At 32.9% G+C, this 15,761-nt stretch overlaps 1 protein-coding gene across 1 annotated transcript; it reads left to right on the top strand.

The window, feature by feature from the left end:
- The first annotated feature begins 8,166 nt into the window (after positions 1–8,166).
- LOC100643597 (synembryn-A) lies at positions 8,167–10,703 on the top strand. Its single transcript, XM_012319614.3, has 9 exons — positions 8,167–8,382; positions 8,468–8,607; positions 8,840–8,949; positions 9,029–9,482; positions 9,553–9,799; positions 9,873–10,017; positions 10,086–10,236; positions 10,303–10,422; positions 10,503–10,703. Exons 1-9 carry the CDS (start codon positions 8,305–8,307, stop codon positions 10,627–10,629), a joined length of 1,572 nt encoding a protein of 523 aa, XP_012175004.1. The 5' UTR covers positions 8,167–8,304; the 3' UTR covers positions 10,630–10,703.
- Positions 10,704–15,761: the final 5,058 nt, after the last annotated feature.

Below are 15,761 nucleotides of genomic sequence, written 5' to 3' on the forward strand. Positions count from 1 at the left end.
TAATGATAAGTCTATGTACGTATATAACAGATTAGAAAAGAATTTATTAGTACAATTCTGAAACATCTATGACGTAGTATTCCGAAGACTTACATTTCCAAAACTCTAGCGCAGTACGGCGAAACTGTTCAAATGGCCGCCGAGTAGTACGTTAGGAGATGTACGATTAGTTAGCATATGTGTGCACTCGCATTAGTAACTCAATTTCGTTGAAACCAACCGACAAAAACGTTGCCGTAAAGAATCCAATCCTTAGTGACTGCACATAGCGTGCGGAAGCGCGTGTATACGCGAAACCGCCGATCAAAACAAATCTCTTCACATCCCTTTAATCTTCACCAGTAATAGCCAATCCTTATTTTGTGAACAGGTCATATACATGGTCTTATTTACAAAAACAAAATTCACCCACGGAAGTTCTTATCTTCGTCTTCTACTGTTGTCTTGTTTTTATCTTCTATTGTTATCCAAATGTTTGTCCTTGTCTTTTTTAAGATGTGTATTGTTCGATTTTGTATATATTCACTAAAGCTTTGTTTTTGCAATCGTCACATTAGTTTCTTTCGAGGTTTGGTGCATTCCTGATGATGATTATAGTATCTTTGAAAGCAACGGTGTCGCTAGTCGATACAATACGAGTGCACACTCGTAGCAAAAGCAAGCTTTAACGTATTTAGAAACCCTCTCCCACGGCCTACTCGGCGACCACTGACGAGTCGTGCGTGGAAGACGCACTAGGCCGAGCTGGTCATGGCTCTCCTCGCATAGGGGTGTTCATACGTGTGCGTTCGTGCCTCGTCTGTCGTCATTGTGTGCGTGTATCCAATGGCGTAACTGACGCCCCTTTATGCGAAATATTCCAGTTAGGACTTTTAAATGACGTATCATTAATGAATGAAATGCATTAGCAAGAAATGAACCGGGAACGATTAACGCGATTAACGAAATAACTTTGTCTAACAGAAGCAAAATAACTAAGCGATTAACAAGTTTGTTTAATGAGTAGATTATGCGAACCATAGTCTGTTGGTAACGAAATCTAGAGAAACTAATGTTTCATTGAATTTCTAGATATTTAACTGCAAATCTTGCTAGTTTTCAGAAACCAAAATTTGTTAAATCTAGTAATAACTTATATTAATTGATTATATTATTGTATTATTAATAACAAATAACAATTTGCAGTATGCCTTTATCACTACTCATTATCTATTCATTAAAGATGAATTAGTTTCACAAATGAGCCAAATTGTATAATTAAGATATTATGAATATAATTTTAAACTATGATAGTTTATATTGATAATGATTTGCAATTTTAATTTCATATTTTCTGTAACATTATACTATTTTATTAGTTTAAATTGTGCTATGTAGTATGTATAATATTGAAGTTCGGCTTCAAAGTTCGGCGTAAAAAGCTACAAAACATACAGATGGCAAAGTTACGCCACTGAATAGCACGCACAAGGAGTCTTGCAGAGGCATCGTCGCCCCTGGTTGCATGATCGGCCAATCACACTGCGTCTAGGCCAATATCCTGCGGGGTACGATGCAACACATCTAAGTGGTGCATGCTTGCACGCGTGTGCGTGCGTGGATGACTATGCGGCATCGTATGTGTACACCCACGTCTTTCACCCGCGTATCAGCGCTAGCGATGGCCATTAGATTCCCTTTTTCTCGCAAGTTTTCGAACAGCGGTTCAACTTTTTTATTTCCTTGAAATTTTTATCATGACCTCTCTATCATTTTACATTTAAAAATTCTTATTATCTTGCTCAATTACAAAATTGCCTCTTCATATTAGTTGACGTTATATTGTTTCAATGATCCTGAAATGAATGAATATTTTAATGTAGTATTCCTGACATGAATATGTTTTATTGGTATATAAAATACAAATTCATAATAATATGATGAAAATTCTATTTAGAAAGCAACAAATATTCAGTTTATTTAAGCCTTTCCTGCCTCTACAACATTAAACTTCATAAACTTTAAACTCAGTCTTCTCAGTTTACAAACTAATGGAGATAGTTAAGGAATAGAGTGACAATATACCTTTTAGTAAAATTAAGAGATTTGTTGCAAGTCTTCCAGAATTTATACGTATAGATAGAGAGATACAGATGTTAAAAATTGTGAAAACTGAAGAGGCATCTTACGACTAATCATCAGTGGACTAATGTGCGGCAAGGAACGAGAAACCTGCGTGTCTGTATGCGTTCCCGAAAATTGCTACCACGCCCTGGCTTCTATGCAACCGTCGATTGCGCTTGCGTCCTCTTATAAAATCATCCAAAATTTGTCCCATGTTCCTCGCAAATCAAACCGTATTTCATTGTAACCAGCAGTATAACTTTCTATTCTTCGATTCAACTCTTTCTACTTTTTAATAAATTTATAGAAGTACATTTCCATAGAATATTAAAAAATAGATCTACTATGATGATTGCGATGAAAATTTGTATAGGGAATAAAATAGAAGAAACGAAATGAAACGCTAAATGAAACATGACTAAAAAAGCTAGCCAGTTCTCTCTTCTCTCTTTTCCCTCACGAACAGACGCACGTGGACGTCGTTTCCTGTTTACTGGGGCTCGCGAAGTGGCGCATTAAGAACGGGCCGAAAATATGCGGCTCGATTCCCACCTTATCTCGACTAGTTCGTACAGCAAAAGAAGAAGTAGAGACGATAAAAGCGGGTCACGATAAAAGAAAATCGTTTTCCTGCGTGCTCGCGTGCACGTATGCATAGTTTTACACTGACATCGATAGAATTGTGAATGTGTTAGTGAATGCGCCATCGGACGAGACCCTTGGGCGAAGAAAAAGACGAAGGAAAAGGGGGGAATGCGAAGCTGTTAAGGTGAATCCTTGTATACCGTTGCGCCATCGAAAAAATTCCATATTCGATGTCGGCTGAACACACCGACCTCGACTAGACTCTTTCTACTTCCACGTAGTAAATTGGTCTTTCGTGTTAATTTATAAAATTGCTATGTTCATTCCTCTTGCAATGGGATATCTAAATCTAAATTTAAATTTATCTTTCAGAACATGTCTAAAACTAGAGAACACTGTTTTAATTGTCTATTAATATTATTAATTATTTTCATTCAATCGTCGAATATCAATGAAATGGAGAATTTCTAAATTTAAAAAATTAACAAAATCTAAATTTCAACTACGTTATTTATAGAATTACCTAAAAATTGAAGATTTGCAGTTTATTGTACAATTTGAAGTTTTCTTTAAATCATAAAGTAAATTGGAATCGTAGAATTGATCTTAGTTTATGCACAAGGCCTTTGGGAATAGTTGCGGTTCCATTTAATAAAACAACCAGCCAGAGCTCCAGATTTAGCAGCCAGCTTACTCCCTCTTGTCTCAGGACGACCGGATTTTCACTAAAAAAAACGCAGGACCAACGAAAAGCCATAGGCTGCTTCATGCGTTCCGAAGAAGCCATTAAAAAGGAAGTTAGTAACTCCTCGAATAGAGGAAAGAAAGAACGAATAGGAAGAACATATTAGTGATAACTATAGCAACGTTGCACATTATCTATAGTGAGCAAAGCGATGATAGAGGGATACCAACTGTTTGCTTATCTACAGATAGCATGAAATTCTTGATTCTTGCGTATTTTGTCGCATCGTTCTAAAAATATTACTGTGACTACCTCCTCTTTCTTCTAGGAAACTTTCTTCTAGATAAAGGTTGTATAAATAATTTTGATAATTTAAAATAATATTAAATTGTGTTGATCACCGAAAATGAAATAAATGAACCGTTAGTTATACACATGTGCATCCCACTTACGTAAAATACACAGAAGAATCATGTAGGTGTAGGCTATCTGTAAGGAAGGGAGCTTTACATGGATCTAGGCTGGTCTCATCTGAAAAGGTGCATGCAAGCGGCTTTTCAATCCCCTTGAGGAACCTGTTTCTCTTCACATACGCTTCTCGTCCTCCTGACTTCTCTAGAAAACTGTCTCGAAATTTTGCTTCAATCTTCTGAGCGAAAGAATAAAATTCAAATTCGTAGAACATGATTATGTAATTAAATGCATATCAAATTATCTTTATTATTTAATTGTATCAAACTTAAGATGATAAACTGCTTAATCCTTCAATATAAAATCATTTTTTCATGCCATCTAATTTTAGAAGACTACATTAAAATAGAACATTTTGCACCTTACTAATAAAATTAATTATTTCTAGTAATTATTTTTAGTAATAGTACTTTTTAATAACTTCGTTTGCTCCGAGATAGTATTCGTGTACTATAGAAAGAAAGGATGCACATAGAATTACTCGTAGAGGCCGATGACACAGGTGAATGGGGCGTTGCACCCGGTAGCTGCAATGAATGGCCATACAACAAGGCAAAGCAGATCTTGAACAGTAGGAACAAAGTGCACTCGGTTACACGGAATAATTGCACTTGACGCCGGAGGGTACCCACCGGACCAACAATACTTTCGCTATTGTATAGGCAACAATGTATCAGCAGGTAGCCGATCATCGATCGGGGATCCCTTCGGTCAATGGCCTTGCAATGCATGCCGAGGCCTTTACATGCATCTGTACGAGGTGTTAATGTAAGAATCAAACCCTCCTCGCGTGTTTATTTATTTGATAATAATTCTCGTTCAATACTCCTCTGATCAAACTTCAAGCTCTCCTCTTCTACAATAATAATACTCTAATGGTATTCTACTACAGTAATAATATCCTATTTACGCGAGCACATTGGAGGATGGAATATAGTTTTAATTAATGAAATGGAATTCTATGACGTTATTATGGAGTCATTCCCTTAGAACTCTAATCTGTTTCTGAAAATTGCTGCATTACCTAACGTATTAAGATAGATTAAAAATTTAAATAACTGCAAATTAGTTTGTATTCTAATGTTTGGAAATAGATATTATTTTTGAATGGTAGGAGTGGTAGTATAACCATTATCAAACAGCAACCATTTTGATCGTCCAATAGATTTCTATGCATCAGTGGTTAGAATATCTTCAGTGTTGCAATAAAACAAGCACAAGTAAGGTGTATGTATCGCATATGCAGGGCCAAGGTTTATCTGTAGTGGACGAGTGTCAGTGGGTCGACACCCGCAAACCGGTCCTGATCACGTGGAATGTGAGCCCGCTGTGCGATGTTGCCACGTATATGCATGATTTCCCAAAAGTGCATCCATCGTAGGCCTACTGCACGCAACACGCGTGCACGCACGCACGGTGCCTTCCCCTCTCACGACTTTCGTACGATTTCGGGAAAACTGACTCTAAAATCGGGGTTTCACAAACCAGTCCCTGAAATAATATTCAGATGTTAGATCACTGCATTATATACACGTTGATATAAATTACATTTGTTAGCTTCCTTTTATTTCATTTATTTCTCCTTTTTTATACTTCTAACCTCGTATTTTGTCATAATAGCTAAAAATTTAACTTTGTAATTGATTTTAAAGTTGTATTATTGTATGAGCCACAAGCCACACTTTGACAAGGAAACAGATGAAACTTTATTAATAAATTTTACAAATTACAAATGATCTAATTATCCTATTGTAAATGTAAAATTTCTAAATTACAAAAAATAAGTAATAATATAATCAGCAACTTGTAACTTGTCAATTCATTAATATTATTAAGTGATAAATTATTATACAAGAGAGCCCTGAATTCTAGAATGGATAGAAAAAATATGTACGTTCTATTTTCAATTATCAAAACAGAATATTTAATTTCTTTACCATATTAATAGACTTTTAATAGATTAAAGCCTGGAAATGGAATTTACTATAAAATGTAGTGGAAAAGAATTTTTATTGTCGTTTAAAGCTAAACAAGTTTTACCAGTATTATTAACGCCAAAAATCAGCTCTTCGAGTATTTTTTTAAGAAAGAAGAAAGACAGAAATACCATATTTCATTTAGAAAGTGGCGCATAATTTACGCATCTATGCGCGCGCTATTCCCGCTCGTTGGACAACCCTACCCTTCAAGGTCATTCGTTTACTATTCTTCTGCGCCCTTTTTATGTCTGCCCGGATGGAATAGAAGAGTTTTTATAGCGGTATGTCCTTGGAGCTCGACAATGCCGGTTTCCTGTATGAGGCACCTGTTGTATCGCTGCTCTTTTCTTCGCCACGCCTAATGTGCACATCCGACGCGATCGAAGAATTTATTTCTCTCTTTTTTGCCTTCTTTCTTTCTCCTTTCTCTTCGACCGTTACTTCGAGCCACAGTCAAAAATAACCCGAGACTAAGTGACGGAGAGTCCTTTTTAACATGAAGAGAACTGTGCGAAAGTGTGGAGGATGGGATGATAAGAATAGCACATAGCTATGGGGGAGAGACATTTTGTCTAAACTATGATCCCCTGTTTTTCAACTTTCGGCAATCGAGAAACTACTTTCTGTGTTACAAAACTTCGACGAAATTATCTTTAATCAATAATGAATCCTATAGAAATTTACCAAAATTAATAAACTTGCACATTGTAAATGGATGGACATGAAACAAAAATAATGAAAGTTGAATATGTATATAGTAACTGAAGATTTTATATAAATTATAATTGGGAGGTCTTACGCCAATGCATGATTTTCCTAATACCAACATTTCTCCTGATATACGTTTTTGTACATCATGGCGTCTCCTCCGGCGAAAAAACTTGGTGGCCGAGCGATTACAAGAGTGTGATGTAATCCGCGCGCGCGCGCGCTAGTCAGGAGGTCAAAGAAATGCCCATAGCTTGTTTTGTACGCGAAGAAGAAAGTCGTTGAACCAGATCGCCAGAGCATCGACCACGGAGTCGACGGCCGGTAAGTGGAAGTCTCCGCGAATAGAAACCTGTTTCTCCTTGATCGCGTGTTCCACGCCCTTTCTCCTGGTCCCCGGTTCCCCCAGAAATGGCCCTTATGTATGTTACAGGGTCAATCTTCGACAAAATGTTGCGGGCTAGGAATGAGTAATAAGAGCTTCTCCTGCCACCTAAAGGGAGCTATGGCTAAATTCCGTGAGAAAGGTTAGATTATTTTTTTTCTTCGAAAAGGCGTTGCAAATTGTAAGCTTCGTTTAAGAGTCTAAGAGGATTGGTATTATTAGCGGAAACTGTAATAAGAAATATATGAGTTAGTAGTGAAACTATATAATGATAACCAAAATGTGATAATAAGAACTATTATTGTATTTTTATATTATTAATATTATATAATACTATTTTATATAGTATGATATAATACAGTTTTAAAGTTTCGAATATTGTTAGTCAATCCTATATTACCAAAATTGTCTCCTTATTTGGTATTAGAGTTGAATATGTGTTTCTTCATACTTCTCAAAATTTTCAAAATATTTCTTGTCACGATATTAGAACATTGGATGTATTAAAATATTGCTTGTTTTTATTTTTACTTCATCAGCTATTTTTTCAGCTATCTTTGGACCTAACAGGTTGTTTTCATTTCTAGCCATGCTATAGAAAAATCTTCTGAACTAACATAAACTAACACTGAAATCAGAAAATTTACAAAGATGTACTTACCATATGTTTTTTCTGTAACCTTTATATGTAATATAAGAATATTAACATTGCATTATAATTTCAAAATAAAAACGTAGATCTAAATATTATCATAATTTCTTTACCCTCTTCAAATCATTCTCTAATCTTTTAATTTTCGAAGTTTTTAATTAAATTATTTTCATCCAAAAATCCAGAGGTGTTTAACTAAATTTTTACTTACTCAATCTGATGTAATGTAAATCTGAATAACGTGAATTAATAATAATAAAATCTTCATTCATTTCTAGAGTCAATTTTTCAAACTCTCCATGCAAGATCAAGATAAAAATGATGCCTCGGCCGTTATTTACGAAATGTTCGATTTCAAACCTCTTATCGATTCGATAATCGGAACCATTTTCATGTTTTTCAGTAAAAATTATCGAAATTACTAAATCCTAACCTATATGATATAACCTCTATTACATAATATGAATCCACTTTGTTTCCTTAATTGAAATACTTAGAAATGAGAAGATTGTAGCTCTCCTTGCGAAATTTAAGATTGATCTGAATTCTGAGATTTTAAAATGTTCTTTTTGAGTGCCTAGCTTCATAGAGATGGCGCTTAAGTTAGGTTACTTTAATACAGTGACCTCGATCCGTGTATAAAACGTCGCTTAGACGTTTAAAAGTCGTCTGGAACGTCATTCTTATACGATATAATTTCTTTTGAATTTGACAAGTATACTATGCGCATAGTAACATGGAGGCATTAGTGCAACGAATAATTTCAGATACAAGTGACGAATTTTCAAAAGATATTGCCATCTTTGAGAAAAATGTATGTTTAAATGTCTCAAAGATTTTTGTGAAGAGTTAATAACATAAATTATTTTTGTTTGATATTTATTTTTATATTATTTTAGTATGGAAGCAGGACTGTATTCGAAGAACTAAACCATGATAAGTTACGAGAAAAGCTATGGGAAAAATTGTTTCATTGTCTCTCAGATAATTCACAGTCATCACTTCATCATAATTGTTTATCTACTTTACGGATACTTAGGTAATACTATAATATAGCTGTGTGCACTTATATGAGATACAATATGTTATTGGATATGCTGTTTTATGTGTGCAGGGTATATATAAAAAACTTTATTGAATAAACACATTTTTATTTTTAGCAAAACATTAGAACTTTTATGACAGCCACTTTGTGTTATTGCTTTAAATGTAGACCTATAGCTTTTGCTATTATTATTAAGTAATTCTATTGTTTTTCTCTATTAACGTAGCAGAGACAAAACAAAGCTATACGAATTAATCACAGACGAAAGACTAGGTATTATATTAAATAATGCAGCTCTAAAGGACACAGGTGCAAAAGAACATATTTATACCAATGGTAAGCACATTACATTTAATCACAAAGTGTTCAGATAAATATTAAATGCTTGGAATTATTTTATTTATTTATTTTGCAGTTACTATCGAAGCTCTCAAACTACTATGTAATTTAATATTCAACAGTGCAAAGGTACAGGAAATATTACCAAAAACACTTTGTTTACAATGCCTAATTGAACGTATGAAAAAATACAATGACCACATTCCATACGAAGTGACATTATTCGATACCAGAATTGTATTCCTAATTACTGCCCTAAACGTTACCACCAGATATGTTGTCAAAACAGAATTAAATGGAGATGAATGTCTGATAAAAATGTTGGAAAACATAACCAATCAATATGAACAAGATAAATCACATGATATCAAGGAAGATAATGCAACATTACTGTGTGAAATTTTAAAAGCATTATTTAATTTGTATATAAATTCAGATGATATGGCAGAAGAAGAGAAGAATAAGCGTTTAGTTTTAATTTTGAGGAAACTATTGTTATCTGAATGTGAGAAAGAAGATGATCTTCAGAGGTATTTATTACCTTTTACATTGTCACATATGTATATTATCTTATGTTATTATACTATATTTATATTCCAGCAATATCGCAAATCTATTAACTGTAATACCATATTACTGTTATTCAGTAATGATACCTCCTAGTAAAGAGAAACACAAACAAATATATCAAAATATGGACATGAGTGCAGTATATGTTTTATTAAAATTTCTAGACAAAAGACTAAATTACAAAACCGATTTAATAGGAAATCTCAGTCCAATTGTTACTACTTTTATTAGAATGGTTAAAGCTGAGAGATTGATTAGAAAATATGCTAGGTTACAGGTAGAACTCTCTTTCATTTAGATGTTCCAAGATATTTAAGGTTGTTGCATTAGTTATTCGTTTTTTTTTTCAGATCTTACCTCCTTTAAGGGATGTAATGCATCGCCCAGAAGAAGGAACTACTCTAAGAGCTAAACTGTGTAAATTATTAACTTCTCCTGTAGTAGAGGTACGAGATCTTGTTGCAGAGTTCTTGTTTATACTGTGTAAAGAGAATGGTAAGGTTACAAATATTTAATAAACTATAATATATATTTAGTTAATAATATATTCCTGTCATTTTTAGTTGTTCGCATGGTAAAGTATACTGGATATGGGAATGCTGCTGGTATGTTTGCAAATAAAGGATTATTAGGATCGAATAAAAAAAAGCCAAATTATTATTCTTCTGAATCAGAAGACAGCGAAACTGAGGAATACTTGAAACATAAGGAACAGTAAGTTTAAGCTTAAGATCATAATGAGTTTGTGTTACGATTTTAATAAATTCTGTACTTACAAAGGATCAATCCTGTGACTGGTTGTTTTGAACATCCAAAACCTAATCCTTTAGAAGGAATGTCAGAGGAACAGAAAGAGTATGAAGCATTGCAGCTCCTTGGTCTTGTTGATAAGTTAACGAGGTTTGTACTGTTATTCATTTATGAATATAATAATCAATTCATTTTTGGTACGATGTTTATGATATATTTGATTATTTTAGGGAAGGTGTGATGCAACCTTGTAGGATTGGAGAAGACGGGAAACCAAAGCCGATCGAACACGTCTTGGAATTGCAAGAGAAACTGCCAAAACAACAATATGCCCATCAGGATTCTGATTCTGATTGAATGCTGAGAAATACTTCTTATATATAAAACTATATGAAAGAACAGACATGAAATAAAAGCATGTATGTACAAAATGTTCTTTTACTTTCATACCCTGCTTCGTTGTCAGCCAAGTTCTTCATAATTCGGAAAATCCAATGGAGGTGAAATAGACGTACATTTAAATTGATGGTCGTAGAAATATAAAGAGAACGATAGTAAAGTTGGTTTGCTTACTTTATTGAAAAAAGAACAAAGAACAACATTACAAATTAAACAATTGGCAGGAAATAAAAAATATAACAGTTTCCAAAATCACATGAAATATTTTAAACATTACAATTTTGGTAAATTATGTTATGTGCTTTCGTGAGCATCACAATATATTTATTATTGCATTTAGTAAGCCTATACGCAGACAAGAACGTATGTTTCCTACATATTTGAGTAACTCTTTCTTTTTCTCTTTTGCTTGGAAACGAGATCCGCGCGGGGCGTAACGAAGTTGGGCGAATTGACAAAGGTAAATGGCGAGAGTATAGAGTCTCATACTTTTTTTAAATATTTCTCACTCACGAGATTTCGAAACGAACAAAAAGGCGTCTTAGCGCAATGATTATGCAGAATATCATTGTAAAAGAACTCTGAAAAATATATTCAGAGCAACAATCTGTTCCTCCTTCCCCCCAAGTTTTGCCCGTCCCGCAGAGGATACCTTTCCAAAGATTATATCGCGCGCGTGTACATTTGACAAATATATAAGTAGCAACTGTTTTCCACATATCTTTAAATACAATAATATTAATGTAGTACGTAGATTAAAATATTTTACTTTTCATTTTATTTTTTTTCCATTTTATTATTGTTTGTAAAAGTGTATATAGAAGTGTATACGTATAATACCATAAATTTGAATATTCCATATAAAAATGAAACTAAAAATTTAGTAGGTACCGACGTAGAGAAGAAAAAAGGAAAAAAAGGAAGAGAGAAAAACATTAATATAATAATAATATTAATAATAATAGTAGTAGTAATAATTAATATAATAATCAAGCGGAAATCCCCGTTGAAATGAAAGGAGAGACTTCGCATTTCTCCATTTTCTTTATATACACATATATACATGCGTACATATGCATACTGTGCATAATATACACACATATATATATCGTAACACTTATATGTGGTGTATGCGTGTATATTATATAAGACTAGGTTTTTAACAAACTTTGGGGAAATTCGGTAGGAGTGGATGGTTGGGCACGATGAGGAATTAAAATTAGAATCATCAAAGATATCGCTCTTTTTTTTCTTTTTTCTTTCTCATTCAAAGGACTTAATAGAGAAACGAATATACATATATATGTATGTATTTTAATATGTACGTATATGTGTATATATATAATATATATGTATATATATTTATATATATGTATATATATATTTATATAAATATTGAAATACTTTGAGAACGAAAATTCGCGGTTATAAATATATATATATATATATATAGATGTATATATATTTTTTTTTAATCTAAAGGCTGAGTAGTTTCGGGGGGAACTGACAATTCGATTACACGGTCGATATATGCATGTGCATTTCTCCCTTTTTCTTTCTTTTTACATATAACCGTACGTGTAACTCTCGCGCTAATTAATACAGTATTGATTTTTTTTCAACGTTTACAACGTCACCATGCTCCTTGGCATCCCATTAGCATATATAAAAAATATATTTGGAATACACGCTTTCTCCATATTGCATTTTTACCACTTCTCCCTTGTCTTGTACTATCCTTTTATACAGTTTACAGTTTTGAAGTATTTACGTAACATGTCGGAACATCTTTCTTTTTTCCCATTTCCATGAAAAGTCTCATCTAATAAAAAATACCAATGGAGGTCTCAGGAAAACATGGTTTACGCATAGCAAACCGCGTGAATTTCTTTTTTCTCTGTCTGTTATCAACTCTTCCCTTCACCTACTATTTCTTTCTTATATTTCTATTCTCTTTGTTTGCTTTTCTGTTCCTGTTTAAACCATATGCCCAATATCTATTTGGATATTGTGCTACATTAAATTCTATCCTCAAAGATATTGTTTCTTTACTTAATTCCAGTATACAGGGGTATATGGCTCGGCGTTCTTTTCTCACACATTACTGTTCCCTTTGTTTTATCAGCTTTACCCTGACCCTCCCTATATAGAACAAGTTTTGATTTGTTTCATTCTCTTTGAAGACATTTTTGTTGTGAAATTGTCCATAGAAGCTCGTAAACAGTTCAGATCCAAAACAGATCTGTATTTAGAGATTTGTCAATCTTTCTGGAATAAGCAAGTCCTTTCACAATGTCCTCCATGATAATAAGGAAGACTAATAAGTCCTAATAATCCATTAGTTTGAATTAAAAGCTTGAAACTGGACCTCTTTTGAACCCTTTATGACTAGAATGTTTCTGGAGATGCCATTCCCAGGTACAAGATTTGGCGACTAATGAACAAATTTGAAGAAACACGATTACAAAAGACCAAGATGAAGGTAAAAGATAAAAAGGAATCCCTTATATTATATGAAATTAGCAAATTCCCTGAAAATTTTCTTATCTAAATCTGAAACAATGTACGAAGAAAAATTAGAATGAAATTCGTTTCCCTCACTAACTATTAAATATTACTTACCACCTTCTTTAACGATACAGCTTACAAATAAGTTATAAACTATAAATAACATGTTATTGCAACATTGCACATGGGATAAGCTGCATGTCTTCTGTCATTTCCTACCTATTGCTTAAAACAGTATCACTTGAAATCTTTACCTTTTGTTACTTATTTGCTTCGGTTTCCTTCAAGATTTTTGTGACTGTTGGCTCAAGGAGGCATTCAAATGATAAAATCACAGAAATCCAGTTGCCAAGGAACGCCGAGCCAGACACTAAGCCAAGAATCATCCATTCAGATATAATTTTTGCTGCTAATGAATGTAACAGGATTTATTCATAGAAGAACTGTTTCTCTATTTTGCATTGAGGACGTTTTTAAACCTGTCTTCCAGTCTAAAACTGGCTGCCACCTCAAAATTGAAGTGTATTCTTGTCGGAAAAGCGGAGGTTCCAAGTTTTTGTCATTGGAAAAGTGAAAAAACACACAGAGAGAGATCACGGGAAACATCAAAGGGCGTGCACCTACGCCGATGGAATGCAACGGTTTCTTTATGTGTCCATTTGTGGTCAATTTGATATGTCAAAGAAAACATCTCCGAAAAAAAAAGAAAAAAAAAAAGGAACGCGTGTCTCGTTAAAATTAATATCAAAGTAAAACGAGGGTTTTGTATATATATTAGGTGTGTGGATATATATATATATATGTTATATATATCATATTCCAAATATTATATATTATATATATATAACATACATATAATATATATATATATATAACATATATATAATATATATGTATATATATATATCATATGTTAATGAGTAGGAAGAAACGAAGAAAAGAAAAAAAAGAAGTCACATTTCTTTCTTTTTACTTCGCCCTCTATCAGCCCGTCCTGTCATTTTAAGTATTATTAAACGTCAAGTAACTAATGCAAATATAAATAAAGCTATATCAGAGGCTTAGTAAGGAATGAAACCAAGTTTATACGCAACTACGCGTTTTGCTCTCCCTCTCTTTCTCTCATCCCTTTCACGCTTGCACACGCACGCCTCCTCTCTCGTTTTTATACTTATTACCTAATCATAGAATACATTTAAACATTTGTACTTTAACTGACTAAGCAAGGATTTTTTTTTTTTATAATCGTTTAATATTTCTGTCTTTCCTCATTTTTTCCATTTTTATAATTGTTGTGTGTATATATATAGATATATTATATATATATATATAATAATTTCTTCTTTTCTTTCTTTCCTTCTTTTTTGCTCCTTTCTTCATATTTTCTTTTTTTTTTTCTTACAACTCTAGAACCACTGATACCCCATGTATTCTTATTTTTTTCTTTTTTTTCTTATTAATGTTTATAATATAAATGGAACTCAATTCGAACAAATCATCATTAAATAAATATCGATGACAAATAAAACATAAAAAAAAAAAGAGAAAAATGATCGCGATCGAAGTGCTTCTATTCCTCTTCGTTCCGTTCGTTAAATTATGCAGTCTGTCGTTCGTTTTTTTAAACTTCGTTTTGTTATTTTTCTTTTACTTTTTTTTTTTTATTTTATTTTCATTTTAGTCTTTCTTTTGGCACTAAAGAATTTCACTACGCGTAGCGAATAGTAAAAGTCTGCGGAGGATTTAAAAAAAATTAAGGATAAAAATTAAAAAAGAAGATCGGCGGAAACTGTGCGGCCTGAATTAGCGAGAAATTCAAACCGAGGGCCTCCCAATTTCTTTTGTCGTATGAAGAACAATCGAAATCTCGTTTCCTCTCGAATCGAGCCAACTAATAAAAGATTAAAAATGATTATTCAACGAAGGCGGATGGGGAGAGAGGAAGCGGTATGAAAAAAATGGCCGTTCTGTAAATTGAGAAACTTTCCTCAGCGTTTGTCTTGAGATCTACGTATCGTCTTTTTTCAACTTGAAAAAGCAAAACACAAAAAATAAAAAGAAAAAAGATATGTAAAGTCTTAACGATTAACTATATTTAAATTAATGCTATTATTAAAAAATAGTAATAATGGTCACGATATAATAATATTAGCAATAATAAGTATAATAGCAATAATAGTAATAAGAGCCGTTCAAGTGCGTTCGCGCACTTATTTGAATTAAAAAAAAAAAAAAAAAAAAAAGGATGAAAAAAAAGAAATGAAAGATAAGTTGCTGAAAACTGGCGGGTCGAGAGGCAACGAGACGAAGGAAATCTTTTATGTCTTTCGTCATTTCGGCTTGAGTATTGGAGAGAGAGGAAGAAAACAAAAAAAAAACAAAAAAAAAATGTAGATTTGAATGATTAAAAAAAAGAAAAAGGAAAATAATACACATAAAAGAATTTGTTAATTTAAAAAAAAAAAACGAAAATCGCGGGTCAAGGTGGTAACAATGATCGAAAAAAATCAAGAAAAGGAAAAGGAAACAAAAATAAAAAATTGCAATAATAATAATAATAATAATAATAATAATAATAATAA

The sequence above is a fragment of the Bombus terrestris genome, chromosome 16, assembly GCF_910591885.1.
Source record: "Bombus terrestris chromosome 16, iyBomTerr1.2, whole genome shotgun sequence".
Lineage (NCBI taxonomy): Eukaryota > Metazoa > Arthropoda > Insecta > Hymenoptera > Apidae > Bombus > Bombus terrestris.

What these genes read in the sequence shown, in the direction of transcription:
- LOC100643597 (XM_012319614.3), top strand. Translation starts at nt 8,305, where the DNA reads ATGGAGGCATTAGTGCAACGAATAATTTCAGATACAAGTGACGAATTT. An exon ending in TCTACTTTACGGATACTTAG is followed by an intron (nt 8,608 to 8,839) that starts GTAATACTATAA and finishes CTATTAACGTAG; the next exon opens with CAGAGACAAAACAAAGCTAT. An exon ending in AGAACATATTTATACCAATG is followed by an intron (nt 8,950 to 9,028) that starts GTAAGCACATTA and finishes TTTATTTTGCAG; the next exon opens with TTACTATCGAAGCTCTCAAA.